Below are 19,183 nucleotides of genomic sequence, written 5' to 3'. Positions count from 1 at the left end.
TCCAGGGAGTCTTGTTGCGCTCCGCTCAACCATTTGACCAGTAAAATTGACCACATTATGAACACAATGAACCCCTTACTACGGGATCTTTCAGCCTGCTATGTATCTTGCCAGCGTATACTGGCAAATATACCTGAACGTGTACATACATTCAGTATTTCACTGAGTGTTGGAGGTGAACAATGTTTTTCGATGGCAATAGATTAATAATCGTGTTAGTCAAATCTTTGATACACATGGATGTTCTGCGTTTGTGATAATTTGTTTGACGTGAAAACGTCTATCCTCCTGTCTAACTTTCTTGTGTCGTGAAATACATCTACATCTACATATATAAACCCGCCAGCCACCGAGCGGTGCGTGGCGGAAGGCACTATTCGTGCCCTCTCTGTTCCACTAGCGGATCTCGCAAGGGAAAGACAACTGTCTGAAGCCTCAGTACGAGCTCTAATTCCCCTATCTTTGAATGGTGATCATTGCACGATATGAAAGTTGGTGTTAATAATATATGCTCTACATCCTCTGCGAAGATCGGATTTTGGAATTCAGTGAGCAGTCCCTTCCGTCTAGCGCGTCGTCTATCTGCAAGTTTATCCCACTTCTAACTTTCTATGAGATTTGTAACGCTCTAGCGATGGCTAAATGTACCAGTCACGAATCTTGCCGCTCTTCTTTGGACCTTCTCAATCTCTCGAATCAGAACCACTATGATTCTTGACAGCTGTTACCGCTTCCAAAGACTGGGCATTTATTTTGTACTCGTACATTAATGGGGATTTTCCCTTTGTTATCCGCAGTAGGTTATACTTACTAATATTGAAAGATAACGGCCAGCCTTTACACCAAGCATTTATTTTCTGCAAATCCTCATTGATTTGTTCACAACTTTCGTGTGATACTACTTTCCTGTAGACTTCAGCATCATCGTCAAACAATCCAATTCCGCTGTCAATACCATCAACCAGCTTGTTTATATAAATCGTAAAAAGCAGCGGACCTATTGCGCTGTCCTGGGGCACACCTGAAGTTACGCTTGTTTCTGTTGAAGCCTCCCCATTCAGGACGGCATACTGCTCCATGTCTGTTAGAAAACTTTCTATCCAACCGCATATGTCGTCGGATAGACCGTAAGCGCGCACTTTTTGGAGCAAGCGACAGTGCGGAACTGAGCCTAACACCTTTCGACCTGGGAGCCGGTATCTAGATCCTGTTGTGTATCATGCACAAAGAGGGCCACCTGTGTCTCGCATGACCACTGTCTCCTAAAACCGGTGCTGGTTTCTGCAGATGAGCTTCTCAGAGTCTAGAATGGTCATTATGTCTAACACAACAAATCGATGTAAGTGAAATTGGCTGGTAATTATGTGCATCTGATTTTCTACCCTTTTTATAGATTGCTATGACCTGGGCCTTCTTCCAATCCCGTGGAACTTTCCGCTGCTCCAATGATCTCTTATAGATTATGGATAATAATGGTGCTATATTTGTAGAATAGTTAACGTAAAATCTTACGGGGATACCGTCTGGGCCAGATGCCTTCCTGGCGTCTAAGTATCCTAACTGTTTTTACAATCCCAGATACACTAAACACTATGTCAGCCATCCTTACGTTTGTTCGATAATTGAAAGGGGGAATGGTGCTGCAGTCTTCTACCTTAAAACACTTTTTGAAAGCTAGGTCTGATTTGAATCACTAATAACTGGGAAACTAATAGCGTGCAGTGGTTCAAAAAAAATGGCTCTGAGCACTATGGGACTTAACAGCTGTGGTCATCAGTCCCCTAGAACGTAGAACTACTTAAACCTAACTAACCTAAGGACATCACACACATCCATGCCCGAGGCAGGATTCGAACCTGCGACCGTAGCTTGCAGTGGTTCAGCCCAAAACGAATAGATCATGTCTGTATGTACTTGTCACGTAGTATTTGTTTTGACTGTGCCGTCATCATACCAGCACAAGCTCATACGCATGATTCTTTCATATTAGCTTCGTCGATGTAGCGTGTAAACACGTTTCGCTGAAACATTGATTCGGGTGTCATTGTGGATCACTATTAGGACCCAAATTTAAAAATCAGTATTAAATTGAAAAGTAGAAGATAATGAAAGATGTCTCACGTTACTCGCAAATACCCCCGGAATCACGGGAAAGCTCGCGAGGAAAGTAATCTAAAAGACACAAAAAGACCAGTGTCGAGCGAATATGAGAGCTACGGCAGTGTCGAAAAGCAAATGAAGAAAAATTCGCAAGGCGATTACGCGACAGGTCCGTGGAACCTACAGCAACCGGGGGCAAAAATATACAGATCGTCTGAAGGCGTCGTTGGAAGATGTCACAGTGAACAGTCATGATACATAGATGGCAACATGTCGGCACCAGAGTAGAGCGATAAACTTGTGATTTATCTATCTTCGCTGTTGACCATTATATAAAGTGATTAATTATTAAATTACATATTGACACGAAAGACATTGATTTGATACCAAAGCTTTCACGAAAAATCTACGGCGCGGAACAGAAGAAAAAAATGTTCAAATGTGTGTGAATTCCTAAGGGCCCAAACTGCTGAGGTCATCGGTCCCTAGGCTTACACACAACTGAAACTAACTTAAACTGACTTATGCTAAGAAAAACACACACACATGCCCGAGGGAAGACTCGAACCTCCGGCGGGAGGGGGGAACAGAACAGCGCACACAGAATTTTTTTTTCCCTAGCTTTTAATCTTGTAATGCTATTCTTGTCACCACTACCGGTTTTTTAACAACAGGCTTTTTAAAGATAATCAGCGTGTGTTGGGAAACAGTTGCTCAAGGTATTCCAGACATTTATCAGGAGCAGTATTGCACATTGTTTTGCAATGGTATTTATCTTTTTCCACGAAAGTAGAACTTGTTTCGCTCACGGTCACGTGTACTGACTTAAAAAAGAGTATATGATTTCCATTACGATAACTGCCTGGTTTTAGTACTTCGACATCATCAACCTGAGCTACGTTTGAGGAATTTTATAGCTTCACCTGCAGAATCTCGCTGTCAGTAGTAACGCCTCATCTTTGTTTAGATCTGCATTTATCAAAATGATTCCTTTGGAGCAGCTTCTATACTGGTACACGTGACAGGTTCGCTATCACCTGCGCAGTATAATCTACTATTCTCGTTAATCGTTCCCTGCTGTTCATGTATATTTTCTAATGTTTTGGTATAAGGAACCCGTGGTCGACGGTGGCTCGTTAAATACACTGGAGTAAAACTTTAAGGACAAAAGTAAAATTCACGTGACCTGTGACTCTCAATTAACATAGCTCGATGAAACTTAGAGCATACATAGAAAGAACTACTACAGTTTAGTATGGCTCAAATGGTTCAAATGGCTCTGAGCACTATGGGACTTAACTTCTGAGGTCATCAGTCCCCTAGAACTTAGAACTACTTAAACCTAACTAACCTAAGGGCATCACACACATCCATGCCCGAGGCGGGATTCGAACCTGCGACCGTAGCGGTCGCGCGGTTCCAGACTGTAGCGCCTAGAACCGCTCGCCACCCCGGCCGGCCAGTTTAGTATGGAAGCTAACTGAAAGAAATACACAATGAGACGAACATTAATGGCGCTTTTATTGAAAGGCAATAATTACACCGAAAAACAACGGTTTAAGAAGGTCTACTCGACATATAAAAAGGCCGGAGGTGGTTCTTAATACAGTGTGTGATCACCACTGACGACAGTGTATGCTCTGAAACATGCCCTCACACTCGCCACGAGGTTGGCAAGGAGTTCTTGTGGTAGAGCGTTCCGTTACTCACCAGTGTGGTTGACATTTGCTGGCTGGTCATTGGTGCATGTGGCGTTCTGCAGTACTTCTTCCCCGCGCATCACACGGGTACTTAATGGGACTGAAGCCGGGTGAAGGGCAGTCAGTCCGTTCGCCGAATGCCCTCTCGTTTCGAGAGCTCCTCCACTTGCACAGTTAGATGCCGTCGAGCATCGCTGGAAAGACCCTTACGGGGAAGGAGCACAGTATCACAGGCACATTGACCGGTTCAAAGATCTGGAAGGCAGCACGCCCTTGCAACGTTACACAGGGTGGGGCAAATAAAAGTGGTCCGGATAAGTGGTCCATTGATCGTGACCGGGCCAAATATCTAACGAAATAAGCGTCAAACGAAAAAACTACAAAGAACGAAACTTGTCTAGCTTGAAGGGGCAAACCAGATGGCGCTATGGTTGGCCCGCTAGATGCCGCTGCCATAGGTCAAACGGATATCAACTGCGTTTCTTTAAATAGGAACCCCCATTTTTTATTAAATATTCGTGTAGTACGTAAAGAAATATGAATGTTTTAGTTGGACCACTTTCTTCGCTTTGTGATAGATGGCGTTGTAATAGTCACAAACATATGGCTCACAGTTTTAGACGAACAGTCGGTAACAGGTAGGTTTTTTAAATTAAAATACAGAACGTAGGTACGTTTGAACATTTTGTTTCGGTTGTTCCAATATGATACATGTACCTTTGTGAACTTATCATATCTGAAAACGCATGCCGTTACAGCGTGATTACCTGTGAATACCACATTAACGCAATAAATGCTCAAAATTATGTCCGTAAACCTCATTGCATTTGGCAATACGTGTAACGACATTCCTCTCAACAGCGAGTAGTTCGGCATCCGAAATGTTTGCACATGCATTGACAATGCGCTGACGCATGTTGTCAGGCGTTGTCGGTCTATCATGATAGCAAATATCCTTCATCTTTCCCCACAGAAGGAAATCCGGAGACGTCAGATCCGGTGAATGTGCGGGCCATGGTATGGTGCTTCGACGACCAATCCACCTGTCATGAAATATGCTATTCAATACCGCTTCAATCGCACGCGAGCTACGTGCCGGACATCCATCATGTTGGAAGTTCATCGCCATTCTGTCATGCAGTGAAACATCTTGTAGTAACATCGGTAGAACATTACGTAGGAAATCAGCATACACTGTACCATTTAGAATGCCATCGATAAAATGGGGGCCAGTTATCCTTCCTCCCGTAATGCCGCACCATACATTAACCCGCCATGGTCGCTGATATTCTTGTCGCAGCCATCGCGGATTCTCCGTTGCCAATAGCGCATATTATGCCGGTTTACGTTACCGCTGTTGGGGAATGACGCTTAGACCCTAAATAGAACGCGTGCAAAAAATCTGTCATCGTCCCGTAATTTCTCTTGTACCCAGTGGCAGAACTCTACACGCCGTTCAAAGTCGTCGCCATGCAATTCTTGGTGCATAGAAATATGGTACGGATGCAACCGATGTTCATGTAGCATTCTCAACACCGTCGTTTATGAGATTCCCGATTCTCGCGCAATTTGTCTGCTACTGATGTGCGGATAAGTCGTGACTGCAGCTAAAACACATACGTGGGCATCATCATTTGTTGCAGGTCGTGGTTGACGTTAAAATATGTGGCTGAGCGCTCCCTGTTTCCTTAAATAACGTAAATATCCGGCGAACGGTCCGGACAGTTGGATGATGTCGTCCAGGATACCGAGTAGCATAAATAGCACACGCCTGTTGGGCATTTTGATCACAATATCCATACATCAAGACGATATCGACCTTTTCCGCAATTGGTAAAAGGTCCATTTTAACAAAGGTAATATATCACGAAGCAAATACTGTCCGCACTAGCGGAATGTTACGTGATACCACGTGCTTATACGTTTGTGACTATTACAGCGCCATTTATCACAAAGCAAAAAAAGTGATCCAACTAAGATATTTGTATTTCTTTACGTACTACACGAATATGTAATAAAAAAGGAGTACCTCTTTTTAAAGAAAACGCAGTTGATACCCGTCCATCAACAAAGGAGGTGGCTTACAAAACACTCGTTCGACCTATACTTGAGTATTGCTCATCAGTGTGGGATCCGTACCAGATCGGTCTGACGGAGGAGATAGAGAAGATCCAAAGAAGAGCGGCGCGTTTCGTCACAGGGTTATTTGGTAACCGTGATAGCGTTACGGAGATGTCTAATAAACTCAAGTGGCAGACTCTGCAAGAGAGGCGCTCTGCATCACGGTGTAGCTTGCTCGCCAGGTTTCGAGAGGGTGCGTTTCTGGATGAGGTATCGAATATATTGCTTCCCCCTACTTATACCTCCCGAGGAGATCACGAATGTAAAATTAGAGAGATTAGAGCGCGCACGGAGGCTTTCAGACAGTCGTTCTTCCCGCGAACCATACGCGACTGGAACAGGAAAGGGAGGTAATGACAGTGGCACGTAAAGTGCCCTCCGCCACACACCGTTGGGTGGCTTGCGGAGTATCAATGTAGAATGTAGATGTAGATAGACCAATGGCAGCGCCATCTAGCGGGCCAACCATAGCGCCATCTGGTTTACCCCTTCACGCTAGATGAGTTTCGTTCTTTGTAGTTTTTTCGTTTGATGCTTATTTCGTGAGATATTGGGCCCGGTCACTATCAATGGACCACCCTGTACATATAACCGCACACGTGACACGCACAAGACGTGTGCGCCCGCCACGTGATCCATACCAGTTCAGAGCGTAGTACGGGCTGTGTCAGTGTGAGTAGAGCTGTGCAAAGGAGACAGTGGTCCTCAAAGTGGAGTGGCGGGTGATCGTTGTGGAAAGTTACTTTACAACAAAGTCATTGAAACAGTGTGGTCAGTTGTTTGCTGAGAAGTTTAATGCTGTCAAAGCGCCGTCAAAGAGTGCCATGCAACGCTTAGTCCGAAAATGGCGTCAGATAGGATCTGTTTTTAACAAGTTCAAAATGTTGTAATGTGTGTGAAATGTTATGGGACTTAACTGTTAAGGTCATCACTCCCGAAGCTTACACACTACTTAACCTAAATTATCCTAAGGACAAACACCCACACCCATGCCCGAGGGAGGACTCGAACCTCCGCCGAGACCAGCCGCACAGTCCTATGACTACAGCCCCCAGACCGCTCGGCTAATCCCGCGCGGCTTTGTACAAGTCATAAACATTCCAAAATATGCGCACACCAGAAAATGTGGCTGCAGTTCAGCAGAAAATGATGCAGAGTCCTACCAAATCAAGCCGTCGGCAGTCGTAAAAAGATCGGCATATCACGTCGATCACGGGGAAGAATACTCCATTTGAAACCTGCAGTCTAATCGCGACTGTAGCTGACCGCTCACGTTACCTCATCTGTCAGTGTGCGATTACTTTGTGTGGGGAGCTCTCAAACCTAAGTCGTATCCAACAACCCTCATAGTCTTCAAGAACTGCAGCAGAACACTTCGGATGAGACTGCCAAAATTCCAGCAGTTCAGCTTCGATCCGAGGTCAGTAGCTCGGTGACCAGGGCCCAAAAGTGCCTAAAGGAGAACGGTGGCCACTTTCAACGTCTGATATAGTCAGGTTAGTACTTTATTTCCATTGCTCTGCTGTCTTTCTTTGTACCCTGGAACTCTTCTCTCTGGGCCACTTTTACCTGCCCCACCCTTTACCTCCCCACAACGTAACACCTGGGCCACCAGAACGATGATGTTCGACAGTACTCCTAGGTGCACTACCTGTTTCCACTTTAACGCACCCAGGTGCAGCAATGCGACGCCCTACTACGTTCAAAGCATATGCTGCCGTCTTTGGTGATCACACATCCTATTGAGATCCATGTCGCGACTTTAGTAATAACCATGGTACCTTCATAAATCACGACAACTTCAGTATAATTATTGTCTTTGAATTAAAATGTCACTTCTGTTCGTCTCAGTGTGTGTTTCGCCCAGTTAATTTCTGTACTATGACGTAGCAGTTCTTTCTACGTGTGGCTGCAAGTTTCGTCGAGCTGTGTTACTTGGCAGCGACATGTCATGCGAAAATTACCCTCGTTCTTAATTTTTGCACACAAGTATATTAACTGCATTTCGTCTGATTGCTTACTCCCATGTATGGTTCAAATGGCGCTGAGCACTATGGGACTCAACTGCTGAGGTCACAAGTCCCCTAGAACTTAGAACTACTTAAACCTAACTAACCTAAGGACATCACACACATCCATGCCCGAGGCAGGATTCGAACCTGCGACCGTAGCTGTCGCGCGGTTCCAGACTGTAGCGCCTAGAACCGCTTGGCCACTTTGGCCGGCTACTCCCATTTATCTTTGCATCAGCAATACACTATGTCGGTGATCTCTGCACAACAGTACAAATGTCAACGATATGCGCTATGTGTCCTGTTTGGAAACAAACTTGTTTCATTCGCCCAAGGTCCTTGCTGCTGACAGCAATTTCCACTGCACTACTTACGTTCAAACGTGCATTCTGTATCCCTTGGTTCTGTCTCAGGTTATTTTTCTGAGCAGTTTTAGTTGAACAATAAAAGTAATACATAGCGGCATGGGAGGATTTCCTCATGAAGAGTGTCAAAAGCCGCAAATGCTAAAGTACTGTGGTGTGGTTGGCGTCGCAGGGAGAACAGATCGACATAGAGTCGTTGTGCGCTTTTCCATTGCATGTATGAGCTGCATATCGCTCACTTCCTGGTCAGTAAATCTATTGTCTGCTGATGATGGCTCACGTGTCGATGAAATTTCGTATGACTTTCACAACGTGTTACGGCGGGCAACCGATAGCTGTAAATTCAAAATTAGTGCGTCTTTCATATGATGTGACACCACTTCAAAATTGCAGGGCTTGAGCTGACGGACATCATGTACCGGTCGAATATCAACTTCCAGTTTGCTTTAATGATGAGTGTGGGTTCAATGGTGAGTCCCCTCATCGCTTGGGCATCTGGAAACTGGGTCACTTTTATGCTAGCGTCATCAGTTCCATGTTTTCTTCTCTTCACCTGCCAAAGGTAAGTTGTTCTCTGTTTGTATGTAAATAGTACCTTTTCTGTTTATAGCATGTATTTCACGAAGAAGTATTAGAAGCAAGTATTAATGTGGAACATGCATGATCGATCAGAAACTACGGTTGCTGTAAACAGGAGATTTTTTTTAGTACAGTGTGGCGCAAGGGAGCTCTGATTCTCCAATCGATGCAGAATAACACGATTAGCGACAGTATTACATTCACTTATTGTGTCATTAACATGCTAGTGGGTGTTAGAACTAAATTTCATCTTGCAGATGACAATGCATAGAAGCTTTTCAATTCAGCATACACATTCCGAGAGCCTCTTGTGATTGCAGATGACAATGCATAGAAGCTTTTCAATTCAGCATACACATTCCGAGAGCCTCTTGTCACATGCAGGTGCCAGAGTAGTTGTCAGGAATTGCAGGCATCCGAGGCACTTAGAAATGGGACAAAAGGTGCCACAGCTGACTATATTTTCCACTACGGACTACAGCCTGTCGCGCCCTGGAGTTGGTGAATCACCAGAAGGCCTGGTTTGTCATGGTGGGTGTCCATCAGCGACGGAACAAAGTCTCAAAATCATTGAGGGTACACGTCAAGCTGCGCCGAGAGCGGAGAGAGCGAATGCCTCTCACTTCACTGGTCATTCAGGCGCCACTCGGTCGAACTTTGTCCTTCAGCATTCTTCTCCAGAACAATCTCTTTTTATTCTGAGGTGATGGTTCGACACGGCATGCAGACCATTAGTTAGACTGACAGTGAAAATAAGAGGGTCGTTCCGAAAGTAATGCCTCCTATTTTTATTCATGGAAACTACAGGACATACATAAATCACAACTGCGCAACTAAATAGAGCAGTATTTCAGCTACAGACTGTCATTTTTCCACATGGTCACCACCATTCGTTATGAACTTCTGTCAACAATTAATGAGAGCCTGCATGCCGCCCTTTTAAAAATCGGAACCAGCTTAGGCCAACCACTCCCCTACAGCTTTGACAACGGCATTCGAGTCTTGAAAATGTTCACCATGTAGTCCATCATTCGGAGGCCCAAAGAGATGCAAGTTTTAAGGCGCTAAATGGGAAATGTACGGTGGATGTAGTAAGACTGTCCAGCTTAATTTCGCAATGAGCTGTGTGGTCGAAAAATTGGTGTGGGGTCTGACGTTATCATGTTGCAGGTGAAAGTTGGTCTTTTTCTCTGCCCTTACCCTGAAAATTCGGGCTTTTAGCTTAGTCAGTATCGCCTTGTAGCGTGATGAATTGACAGTTTCTCCAGGCCCCAGAATATCCAAAAGAACCACACCATAGCTATCCCAGTAGACTGAGCACATCACTTTGCCTGCAGTCGGCTGTGTTTTAAATTTCTTCTTTGACGGAGAATTCGCATGTCGTCATTCCACGGACTGTCTTTTGGATTTCGGCTCTTAGTAGTGACACCAAGTCTCATCTCTGGTGACAATGCTGTTCAGAAAATCGTCACCTTCGGCTCCATATTGGTCCAGCAGATCACGACAAATTTCCAACCGATGAGTTTTTTGTTCTCCTGCAAGCATCCGCGGGACCCAACACGCACAGACTTTGCAACAATCAAGATCTTCCAACATTCTTTCCACGGCATTACAGCCGAAATTCGGCTTTTCACACAATTCTCTGGTCCGTGTCCTCCGATCAGCAGGTATGAGGGTTGATCAAGATGCTCTTCATTGCGAGGGATGACAAGTGTGCAGAGTCGACCGTACTGTGGCTTGTCACGCACACCGTTTTCACCATCTTGAAAATGCCGTACCCATCGCCTCACATTGCTCACGTCTATTTGATCGCGTCGATACCCCTTTAGCAAGCGTCGATGGATTTCATTCGGTGCAATTTCTTGAGCAGTGAGGAATTGAATCAGACATCGCTGTTTTATACACGCGTTCATATCAGACTCCATTTTGGAACACTCCTCTGCTGGAACCAACTACCTCAGAACAATGGAACCACATGCATATGAAAGAGGAAGGTTCAAGCAAGCACGACATTTGGTGTGGACATCCAAAGTCACCCAAAAAATAGGAGGCATTATTTTCGGAAAAGCCGGATCTTGTGGCCGAGCGGTTCTAGACGCTTCAGTCCGGAACCGCGCTGCTGCTACGGTCGAATCCTGCCTCGGGCGTGGATGTGTGTGATGTCCTTAGGTTAGTTAGGTTTAATTAGTTCTAAGTCTAGGAGACCGATGACCTCAGATGTTAAGTCCCATAGTGCTTAGAGCCATTTGAACCATTTTGAACTTTCGAAAAGACCCTCGTATAAGTGAGAAATATTTTGTTAGTTAATAGTAAAGTAGTCTGAGTAACCTCCAGGTGGTGGTGGCCTGCACCGTGAAAACTTCGTCTGCAGGGTTGTAATTGAGTTCTTATTCTCAGTTATTTGATTTCCTTTTGAGATGCACCAATAGAAAATACTGCGAGCAATCAAATCAGAATACCACAGAGGTTATGAAATGCCATAATTGTGTGAAAGGACGAATGACTTACATTGATTACTATGTTGTAAGGGTAGAAATTAGTTTGGTTACGTCTGCTAATAACGTAACGAGCTGATGTTACAGTTCTTGCAACTCCCCTCACTACAAAACAAGTGGCTTTAGATACGACACAGCAAACCACACTTTATGCTGGGTGTTGAAGGTAGCAAAGAGTTGTTTTTTTTTTTTTTTGTTTTGGTTATTCAGGGAAGTTCTGACGAAGTTGTTGGTTAAAAATGGATTTCTTCTCATATTAACACTTAGTTTTAAAAAATTAGGGCCCTTGTTAACATCATGCAATACTCGTTCGAAAACACAAGACAGTATCGTGAGTATATAATTTCTCTAAAAGTTCTAACTTATATTGACAGATCTGAACTTCATGCCTTTTTGTTAGAATCCTCCTCATCCCAGCTGTAGCGTCCGTGTATGATTTTTGAATAGACCAGCGATGACTCCTTTCGACGATAACTGTAACAGAAAAACTGTTCTCAGGAGAACATGTTTCCAACTTCAGCCGGAGACTTCTTTTATAAGACTGAATCTGTCTCTTCGAAATTATGCATGCACGTTGTACTCAAGAGGGTTGAACGTACACTGTTCTAACTGGCACCAGTTGCACTCTCACAGTTCCTATAAATGCTGGTAATACAAGGCTTGTCCAGAAAGGAAGTTCCGATCAGTCGCGAAATGGAAACAACATTGAAAATCAGAAATGTTTTATTTGCGAATGTTGGCTCCACCTTCCAGCTACTTCTCTACGTAGTCGCCGCTCCAGCTAGGACATCTGTCGCACCGTTATACCAACTTTCCAATACCCTCGTCATAGAAGGCAGCCGCCTGTGTTCCCGCCAATTCTCTACGCTCATCTACAGCTCGTTGTGTGCACGAAAATGTTGTCTTCATAGCCAGTAGCTAATGTGAACAGAGATGAAACACGGAGGGAGCCAATTACTGGCTGTAGTGCGGGTGATCAAACACTTCCCATCGAAAACGCTGCAGGAGCATTTTCATTGCCCCTGAAGATTGCGACCGAGAATTGCCACGAAGTAGGAACCATATGACAGTTCTGTAATGTGGGCTGCATAACTTCAGGCGAAATCTCTCACCAGGACCTCATACTTGGAGGGAGACACTATTTTCTACGCATCTTTATGTACTCACCGTGCGCTCAGAACTGAAAAGAGCGAAGTGATGCAACCGACAGGGATACTAGAGACACTGTCGAACACATAGGTGCAAAGTTTTGTTAGATTTTCGCAGTGGTTTCCATTTCATGATCGGAACTTACTTTCCGAATATCCCTCGTATCAAACTTGTGTTCAGTGTTGCGCTACTGCTCCATCACTAAGAATCATCCCAACAAGCGCAGATTCCAGAAACATCGGCCATGAGAATCCTACTAGCACTTCTCTCACGTAACATCCTGAAACCGATGAGTCAAGGGAGTATTTCTTGGCTTCCGAAAATCAATTGACACAGTGTCTCACCTACGCTTTTTATCTAAAGTATAATTTTATGGAGCATCAATGGAAATTTGTGACTCGGTTCAGGATGGTGGAAGGATGTAGCATGTTTTCGTAAATGGAGAATCGTCGACAGAATTGTAAACAGCCTCAGGTGTGCCCCAGGGAAATGTGTTGGGACCCTTACTAATCACGTCCTTTAGGAATGACATCGCAGACGATGCATCTTCATCTTCATCTACATCCATACTCCACATGCCACCTTTCGGTATGTGTGGCGGAGGGTGGTATATGTACCACTGTCATACGGGTACCACAGTCATTTTCCCCTTTCAAGTCCCAGTCGCGAATTGTGCGCGGAAGAACGATTTCCGGCAAGCTTCTGTGTGGGTTCGAATCCTCTCCAATTTCATATTCAAGGCCTTATCGCGAGACATGCATAAGGGGAAGAAATATGTTTGTTGACTTTTCTAGTAACGTACGCTCTCGAAACTTTGCCGATAAACTTTGGCGTGATTCGGAATGCCTCTCCTGCAGCGTCTGCCACTGGAATAAGTTGATTATCTCTGTGACGCTTTCGTCCTTACTAAACGAACTTATAGCGAAACGTGCTGCTCTTCTTGAGATCTTCTCTGTTTCATCTATGTCCTATCTGGTACGGATCCCACACTGATGACCAATATTCAAGTATTGGTTGAACGAGTGTTTTGTAAGCTAGTTCTCTTCCTGATGGACTACATTTCCTGCAGATTCTTCCAATAATTCTCAGTCTGGTATTTATTTACCCGCAGTTAATTTTATGTGATCATTCCATTCCAAATCGTTCCATACGCATACTCGTAAATACTATATGGAAATAACTGCCTCCGGTGATTGTTTTGCAATTGTGTAATCACATAATAAAGGGTAAATCTGGCTATGTATTCGTAATTTTGTTTATTAGGCGGCAGTAAGAGACTGTGTCGAACGCCTTATGGCAGTCAGGGAACACGGCGTCTACATGGGAGCCTCTATCTGCTGCTTTCTGTATCTCGTGGACAAACAGAGCGAACTGGGCTTCACAAGATCGTTGTTTTCAGAATCCATGATGGTTCCTATTGAAGAGATTTTCGGCCTTCAGAAATATCAGAGTCCGCGAGCATAAAACAAGTTCCAAAATTCTACAATTCACCGACGTCACAGATATAGGCCTACAGTGTCTTGCATCTTGAAACTGGGGATGACCTGTGCTTTTTTCCTCCAAAAACCTACGGTACACTGCTGTTAGAAGAGGGCCACGTTCTTTCACATACTCTATTTAGCATCGTATTGGTATCCCGTCAGGTCTAGTTCCCTTCCCTCTGCGTAGCGATTTCAGTCGCTTTTCTATGCCATGGTCATTTATTTCGGTATCAGCAATTCTGTCGTTCGTACGACGATTTAAAGGAGGGACTACAGTGCGACCTTCCTCTGTGAAACAGTTTTGGAAAAAGAGGTTAGGAATTTCGGCCTTTTCTGTTACGTCCTCTGTTTCAGCGCCATTAAGGTCACAGAGTGTCTGGAAAGATGCCTTAGATTCATTTATTGATTTAAAGCAAGAATAAAACTTCTTAGGATTTCCGTGCATGTCGGTAGACAGAATTTTACTTTCTCATGCGGTGAACGCTATTTTTGGCTTCGTTTAACTTTCGTTTGTCTGTGGAACTTGGGCTACGTTTAAATTTGTACTGAAGCTCTCTTTGCTTTTTTAGCAGTTTCCTGACATGGCTGTCGAACCACGGCGGGTCTTTTACACCCGTCAGGTGGCAGCTTACTCGGCGAATACCGGTATAGTCCGTGTAGTACAACGCTCTTGAACGTTGTCCATCGGTACGGAATGTTTTTAGAATTGGAGATGGAATTGTCGTGCTGCCCCATTAGATAATTTCAAATCTTTGTCTTGTAGCTCTTGCTAAGCAAAAATGTTTTCCTACATTTCTTTATGTGCCTGTTTACTGCCGTATTCAGTGATGCTGTAACGGCACTTTGATCACTGATTACCTATTCTTCGCTGAGTCGGAAAGTTCGGTTCTGTTTGTTATCAGCAGGTCAAAGATTTTATCCTTACGAGTTGATTCTACTATTAACAACTCAAACTATTTTTCGTATAAAGAGCTTAGAACTAATTTACATTATTCTTTGTCCCTACTACCCATCCTAATAAGTTGGGTCTTCCTGTCTATAGCTGGTAAATTAAAATCTCCACCTAAAACTATAACATGCGAAAATTCGCGTGAAATAGTGTCCAAGTTTCCTCTTAACTATTCCACCACTACTGTGGCTTTAGTAGGTGATCTGTAAAAACATCCGCTGACCATATTTGATGCTCCTCTAACACTTGTATTCATTAAAATTATTTCACATTCTGGATCGGTACTACTTTCACTAGATATCATTGCATTTCTTGTGGCTAAGAAACGCCTTCACAACCCGCTTTCAACTTATCTTTGCTATGTATATTCCAGTCGGAATTCAGAATTTCATTGCTATTCACATCTGGTTTCAGCCATCTTCCCGTTCCTAATACTATGTGGCCATAGTTACCGTTAATAAGTGATTAGTTGCACTATCTTTCCATAGACACTCCAGCAGTAAAATTGTAGGATATTAAGACTTTATACTCCCGATTTGCTACTCTGACGAATGCTGCTCTGGACTGAGAAAGCATCTTATCGGGCCTGTGGAGGGTTTCCTCTATCCTGAAAAACCCACATGTGCACGTCACATGTACTCCGCTACTCTAATAACCATTTCCGGCGTGTAGCGTACGCCTGGTCTATTAAGGGGAACACTAACGTTCTCCACCCAGTAGCGAAGGTCTAGAAATTTCCATCCGGTACCATCGCAGAACCGTCTGAACCTCTGACTTAGACCTACCACTCTATTCCAAACGAGAGAATCGCAGTCGGTTCTGGGAACGACGCTGTAAAACGATAGCTCTGCTTCCACGCTACGGGCGAGGTTATCTGTCTTCACCACATCAGCCAGCCGCCTCTATGAACCAAGGAAAGCCACTGAACTCAGGTGGCATGAGCCATTGGTGCCTACATGAGCAACGATTTGCTGCCTGGTGTACCCCTCCCCCTCCATCAACCTTCCATCCCCCTAGTATTCTCAATTACTTCTAATTGAGCCTCGCCCACTTTCCGCCGATGATGCAGTTGTCGATAATGAAGTACAGTCTCAGAAGTGCTGGAAAAATCTTAAGTCAGACCTTGATAAGGTTACAAAGCAACTTGCTTAAAATGTTCCGAAATGTTAACTCGTGCACAAACGTGGTGTCTTATTGCTGTATTATCAGTGGGTCGCTACTGGAATCAGTCGACTCAGACAAGTATAACAATCTGTAGGGATATGAAACCGAACGACCTCATAGGTTCAATCATAGGTAACGTAGGTGACGGATTTCGGTTCATTGAAAGGTTATTGGGAAGATGCAACCAATAGGTTTGTTATAAAGTACTGGAGTGACCCATCCTAAAATGTTGCTCACGTCTATGGAACCTCCGCCAAACACGTCTAGAAATGGACACTGAACCTACAAAGAAGGATAGCACAAATAATCACCAGTTTTATTAACTCGTGGGAGAGCGTCACGAAGGCGCTGAAAAAATTTAGGTGGCAGACACTAGAAGACAGACGCAAACTATTCAGTGGAAGCCTGCTTACAAAATTTTAGGAACCGGCTTTAAAAGAGAAATCTAGAAATGTACCACAGCTCCCTACGTATCGATCCCGTAGGAATTGCTAAGATAAGATTAGATTGGTTACTGCACGCAAAGAGGCGTTTAAACAATCATCCATACGTGAATGCAATGAGAATAATCTTTAACAACTACTAGAACGGCAAATACCCTCTGCCATGGACTCCAGAAGAGTTTTCAGAGTATACAAGTATTTGAAGATCAACTGGCGTCGCTAAAGGTTTGCCAAGAATATATTGGAACTGTCATATTTTCTGCGTCAAGGCTATATATTGTATGATGTTAAATAAATTTTACCTGTCAACAAATTTATGATTTTCAATTTTGAAGGCATTTAAGTAACATAGTACTGTTTTAATGGTAAGAGAGACAAAAAGCTGATGTTTATGCATTATAAAAATCCATGATAACTTCTGTTCACTTTATTTATTTGTTACTTTCACAACTATTACAGTTTCCTTCCTGAGTCACCCAGATGGCTGCTTAACAAGGGACACACGAAAAAAGCGTTTTCTGTGATACGCAGAATCGCAGAAACTAACAAGAGACCTGTTCCAGATGACACATATGAAGTCCTCAGCAGCATGAGCAAACGTCACTCTGCCAACATGAGTGTGCTGAGCTTGGTCACAAACAGAAGTTTGTTCAAGAACACACTCATTCTGGTTTTCGGCAGGTAATTAATAATTTGACAGTTACTCAGAATTTTAGATAAGCTTCCAGCACTCGATAAACCCATTTACGTGCTATAACGAATTATCTGAATTTACACGCAATCACACACGTTATAAGCGCCATTATTAAAATTAACTTAGCCCGCAAGTGTTGCAACTGTAATCCTTTGATTGTTGGATATATTCATCCCAAAACTCTCATAACATTCTCAAGTTACTCTGTAAATAACTCCTGAATAACAAAGAGGGGAGAAAGTCAGATCCTGAAATTAGAGGCCGCGTAGGGTACGGTGGCCGGTGCAGACTGACCATTTTCCGTCCAAAAGCACTGGGCGAGTTTATCGTTTGTTCGGAAGGAGAGGCCCATAAGTGTTTGCCCCCTTTCGGCCGATCGGCGATGACAATTGAGGCGCAAGCCCAGCAATCTTTCACAAAGATTTTACAGAAACCATTAGCTAAAAAAAAAAAATTCTTGCTTATTGTTTTATATGTGAGGTTCATGATGAGGCGCCTATCACTTAATTAATGATCATAGGTATCGTAACGTTTACGTGGAAGTAAGACACTGCGCGAAATTCGGAAAAGTTTGCATTGAAAAATAGGGGTCGCTATTATTTTGCTTTCGGTGCATATTACATGATTTGCTGCTGCATATGAAATTTAGCTAACATATTGAATTTTTCTTTAGACTTAGGTAAAGGTATCTATCTGTCAGCAAATTCTAGAAATTTTAGACGTTTTGTTTCTGGACCAATAGTTCCTTGGGGTGGTCAAGATAAATGGGACATCTTGAACGTTGACAGAAATAGAAAGCGCTACACCATGAAATATCAGTTCGATATTTATGAAACTTTGTGAAGTTTTTCGTCAAATAACGGCTATTAAAAGATTAAATTTTCATTCTTGTCGGGACTGATGTCCATCACCAACACCAATGTGTGGTGTGCCTTCCATGGCGACGAATACACTCTTGTATTCTTTGTTGTGGAATCAAACAGCCTTCGAAGGTCATCTTGATGGATTTCTCGCCATGCCTGAAACACATGCTGCGTCAGTTCGTGATAGTTCTTGTGGGTGAACCAGACAGACATTCATCTGTACATTCTTCAGAGACTTTATGGTGTGAACTGCACTGTGGACTCTTGCGTTATCCTGCTTGGATATGTCATTTGGCACCTTGTTTGTGAAGGGTACAACATCAGGGTTTACCGTTCTTGTCACGTACTAGAGATCCTTCAGCCTCCCCTCAAACACATCAGTCCTGTTTTAATTAATGCCGTCGCACATGGTTCCACAGAAACACCGCAGAAAGCCACTCGGTACTCCAACTGATTCTGGCTCTACGTCACGTTAGTTTCTGTTGCGTCAAGTGTGGTGTCAGTGATAAACGATGCATGGTCACTCGTGATTTCAATCCAGCTTCCAGAAATTTGCTCCCTACGGTTCGTGGTGACACCTTACCTCTATACTCTCCCCGGATTTTACCTGTTATCAGTTGTCTTTTCATCAGAGCGCGCCGAACAATCCTGCGATGTTCTTGTAGTGTAGCATGCCTTGCAAGGACCTGTGCACATTCTTCTTGCCAAACTGGTGTCTTGACGCTTTCTCGTCGCTCGTTCTGAAGCCACTGAATAACAGCCCAGTGTCTATGCGAACCGTCGGTATGATCTATACCTGCATCTTCATGAGTACTCTGCAAATCACAGAGGGTTGTTCGGACCACCTTCAAACTACACGGTCCATACGCATTAGTATGACCACCGAATTTTTCTGCATCAACGTGCAAAAACCACTGATGCCAGCACTACCAACGGAGGGTATATAAAACTTGTTGACGGGATGCGATTGTTGGGTAATGAGGAAACGGAGCGATATATATGACGTCCAAAAGGGCATAATCATTGGCTTTCGGGCCAAGGGTGGAAGCGTTTCCGAAACGGCTATGT

The 19,183-nt window shown here is 43.8% G+C and overlaps 1 protein-coding gene across 1 annotated transcript in view; it reads left to right on the top strand.

Annotated features, from left to right (window-relative positions):
• LOC124605809 (solute carrier family 22 member 7-like) overlaps nucleotides 1–19,183 on the top strand; it is a 92,471-nt gene that overhangs the window by 62,685 nt on the left and 10,603 nt on the right. The window contains exons 5-6 of the mRNA XM_047137717.1: nucleotides 8,692–8,860; nucleotides 17,018–17,239. Of these exons, the coding sequence (XP_046993673.1) occupies nucleotides 8,692–8,860; nucleotides 17,018–17,239 (391 nt within the window). The remainder of the gene's footprint in view (nucleotides 1–8,691; nucleotides 8,861–17,017; nucleotides 17,240–19,183) is intronic.

The sequence above is a fragment of the Schistocerca americana genome, chromosome 3, assembly GCF_021461395.2.
Source record: "Schistocerca americana isolate TAMUIC-IGC-003095 chromosome 3, iqSchAmer2.1, whole genome shotgun sequence".
NCBI lineage: Eukaryota > Metazoa > Arthropoda > Insecta > Orthoptera > Acrididae > Schistocerca > Schistocerca americana.
This window is presented reverse-complemented; position numbering and strand designations above follow the sequence as displayed.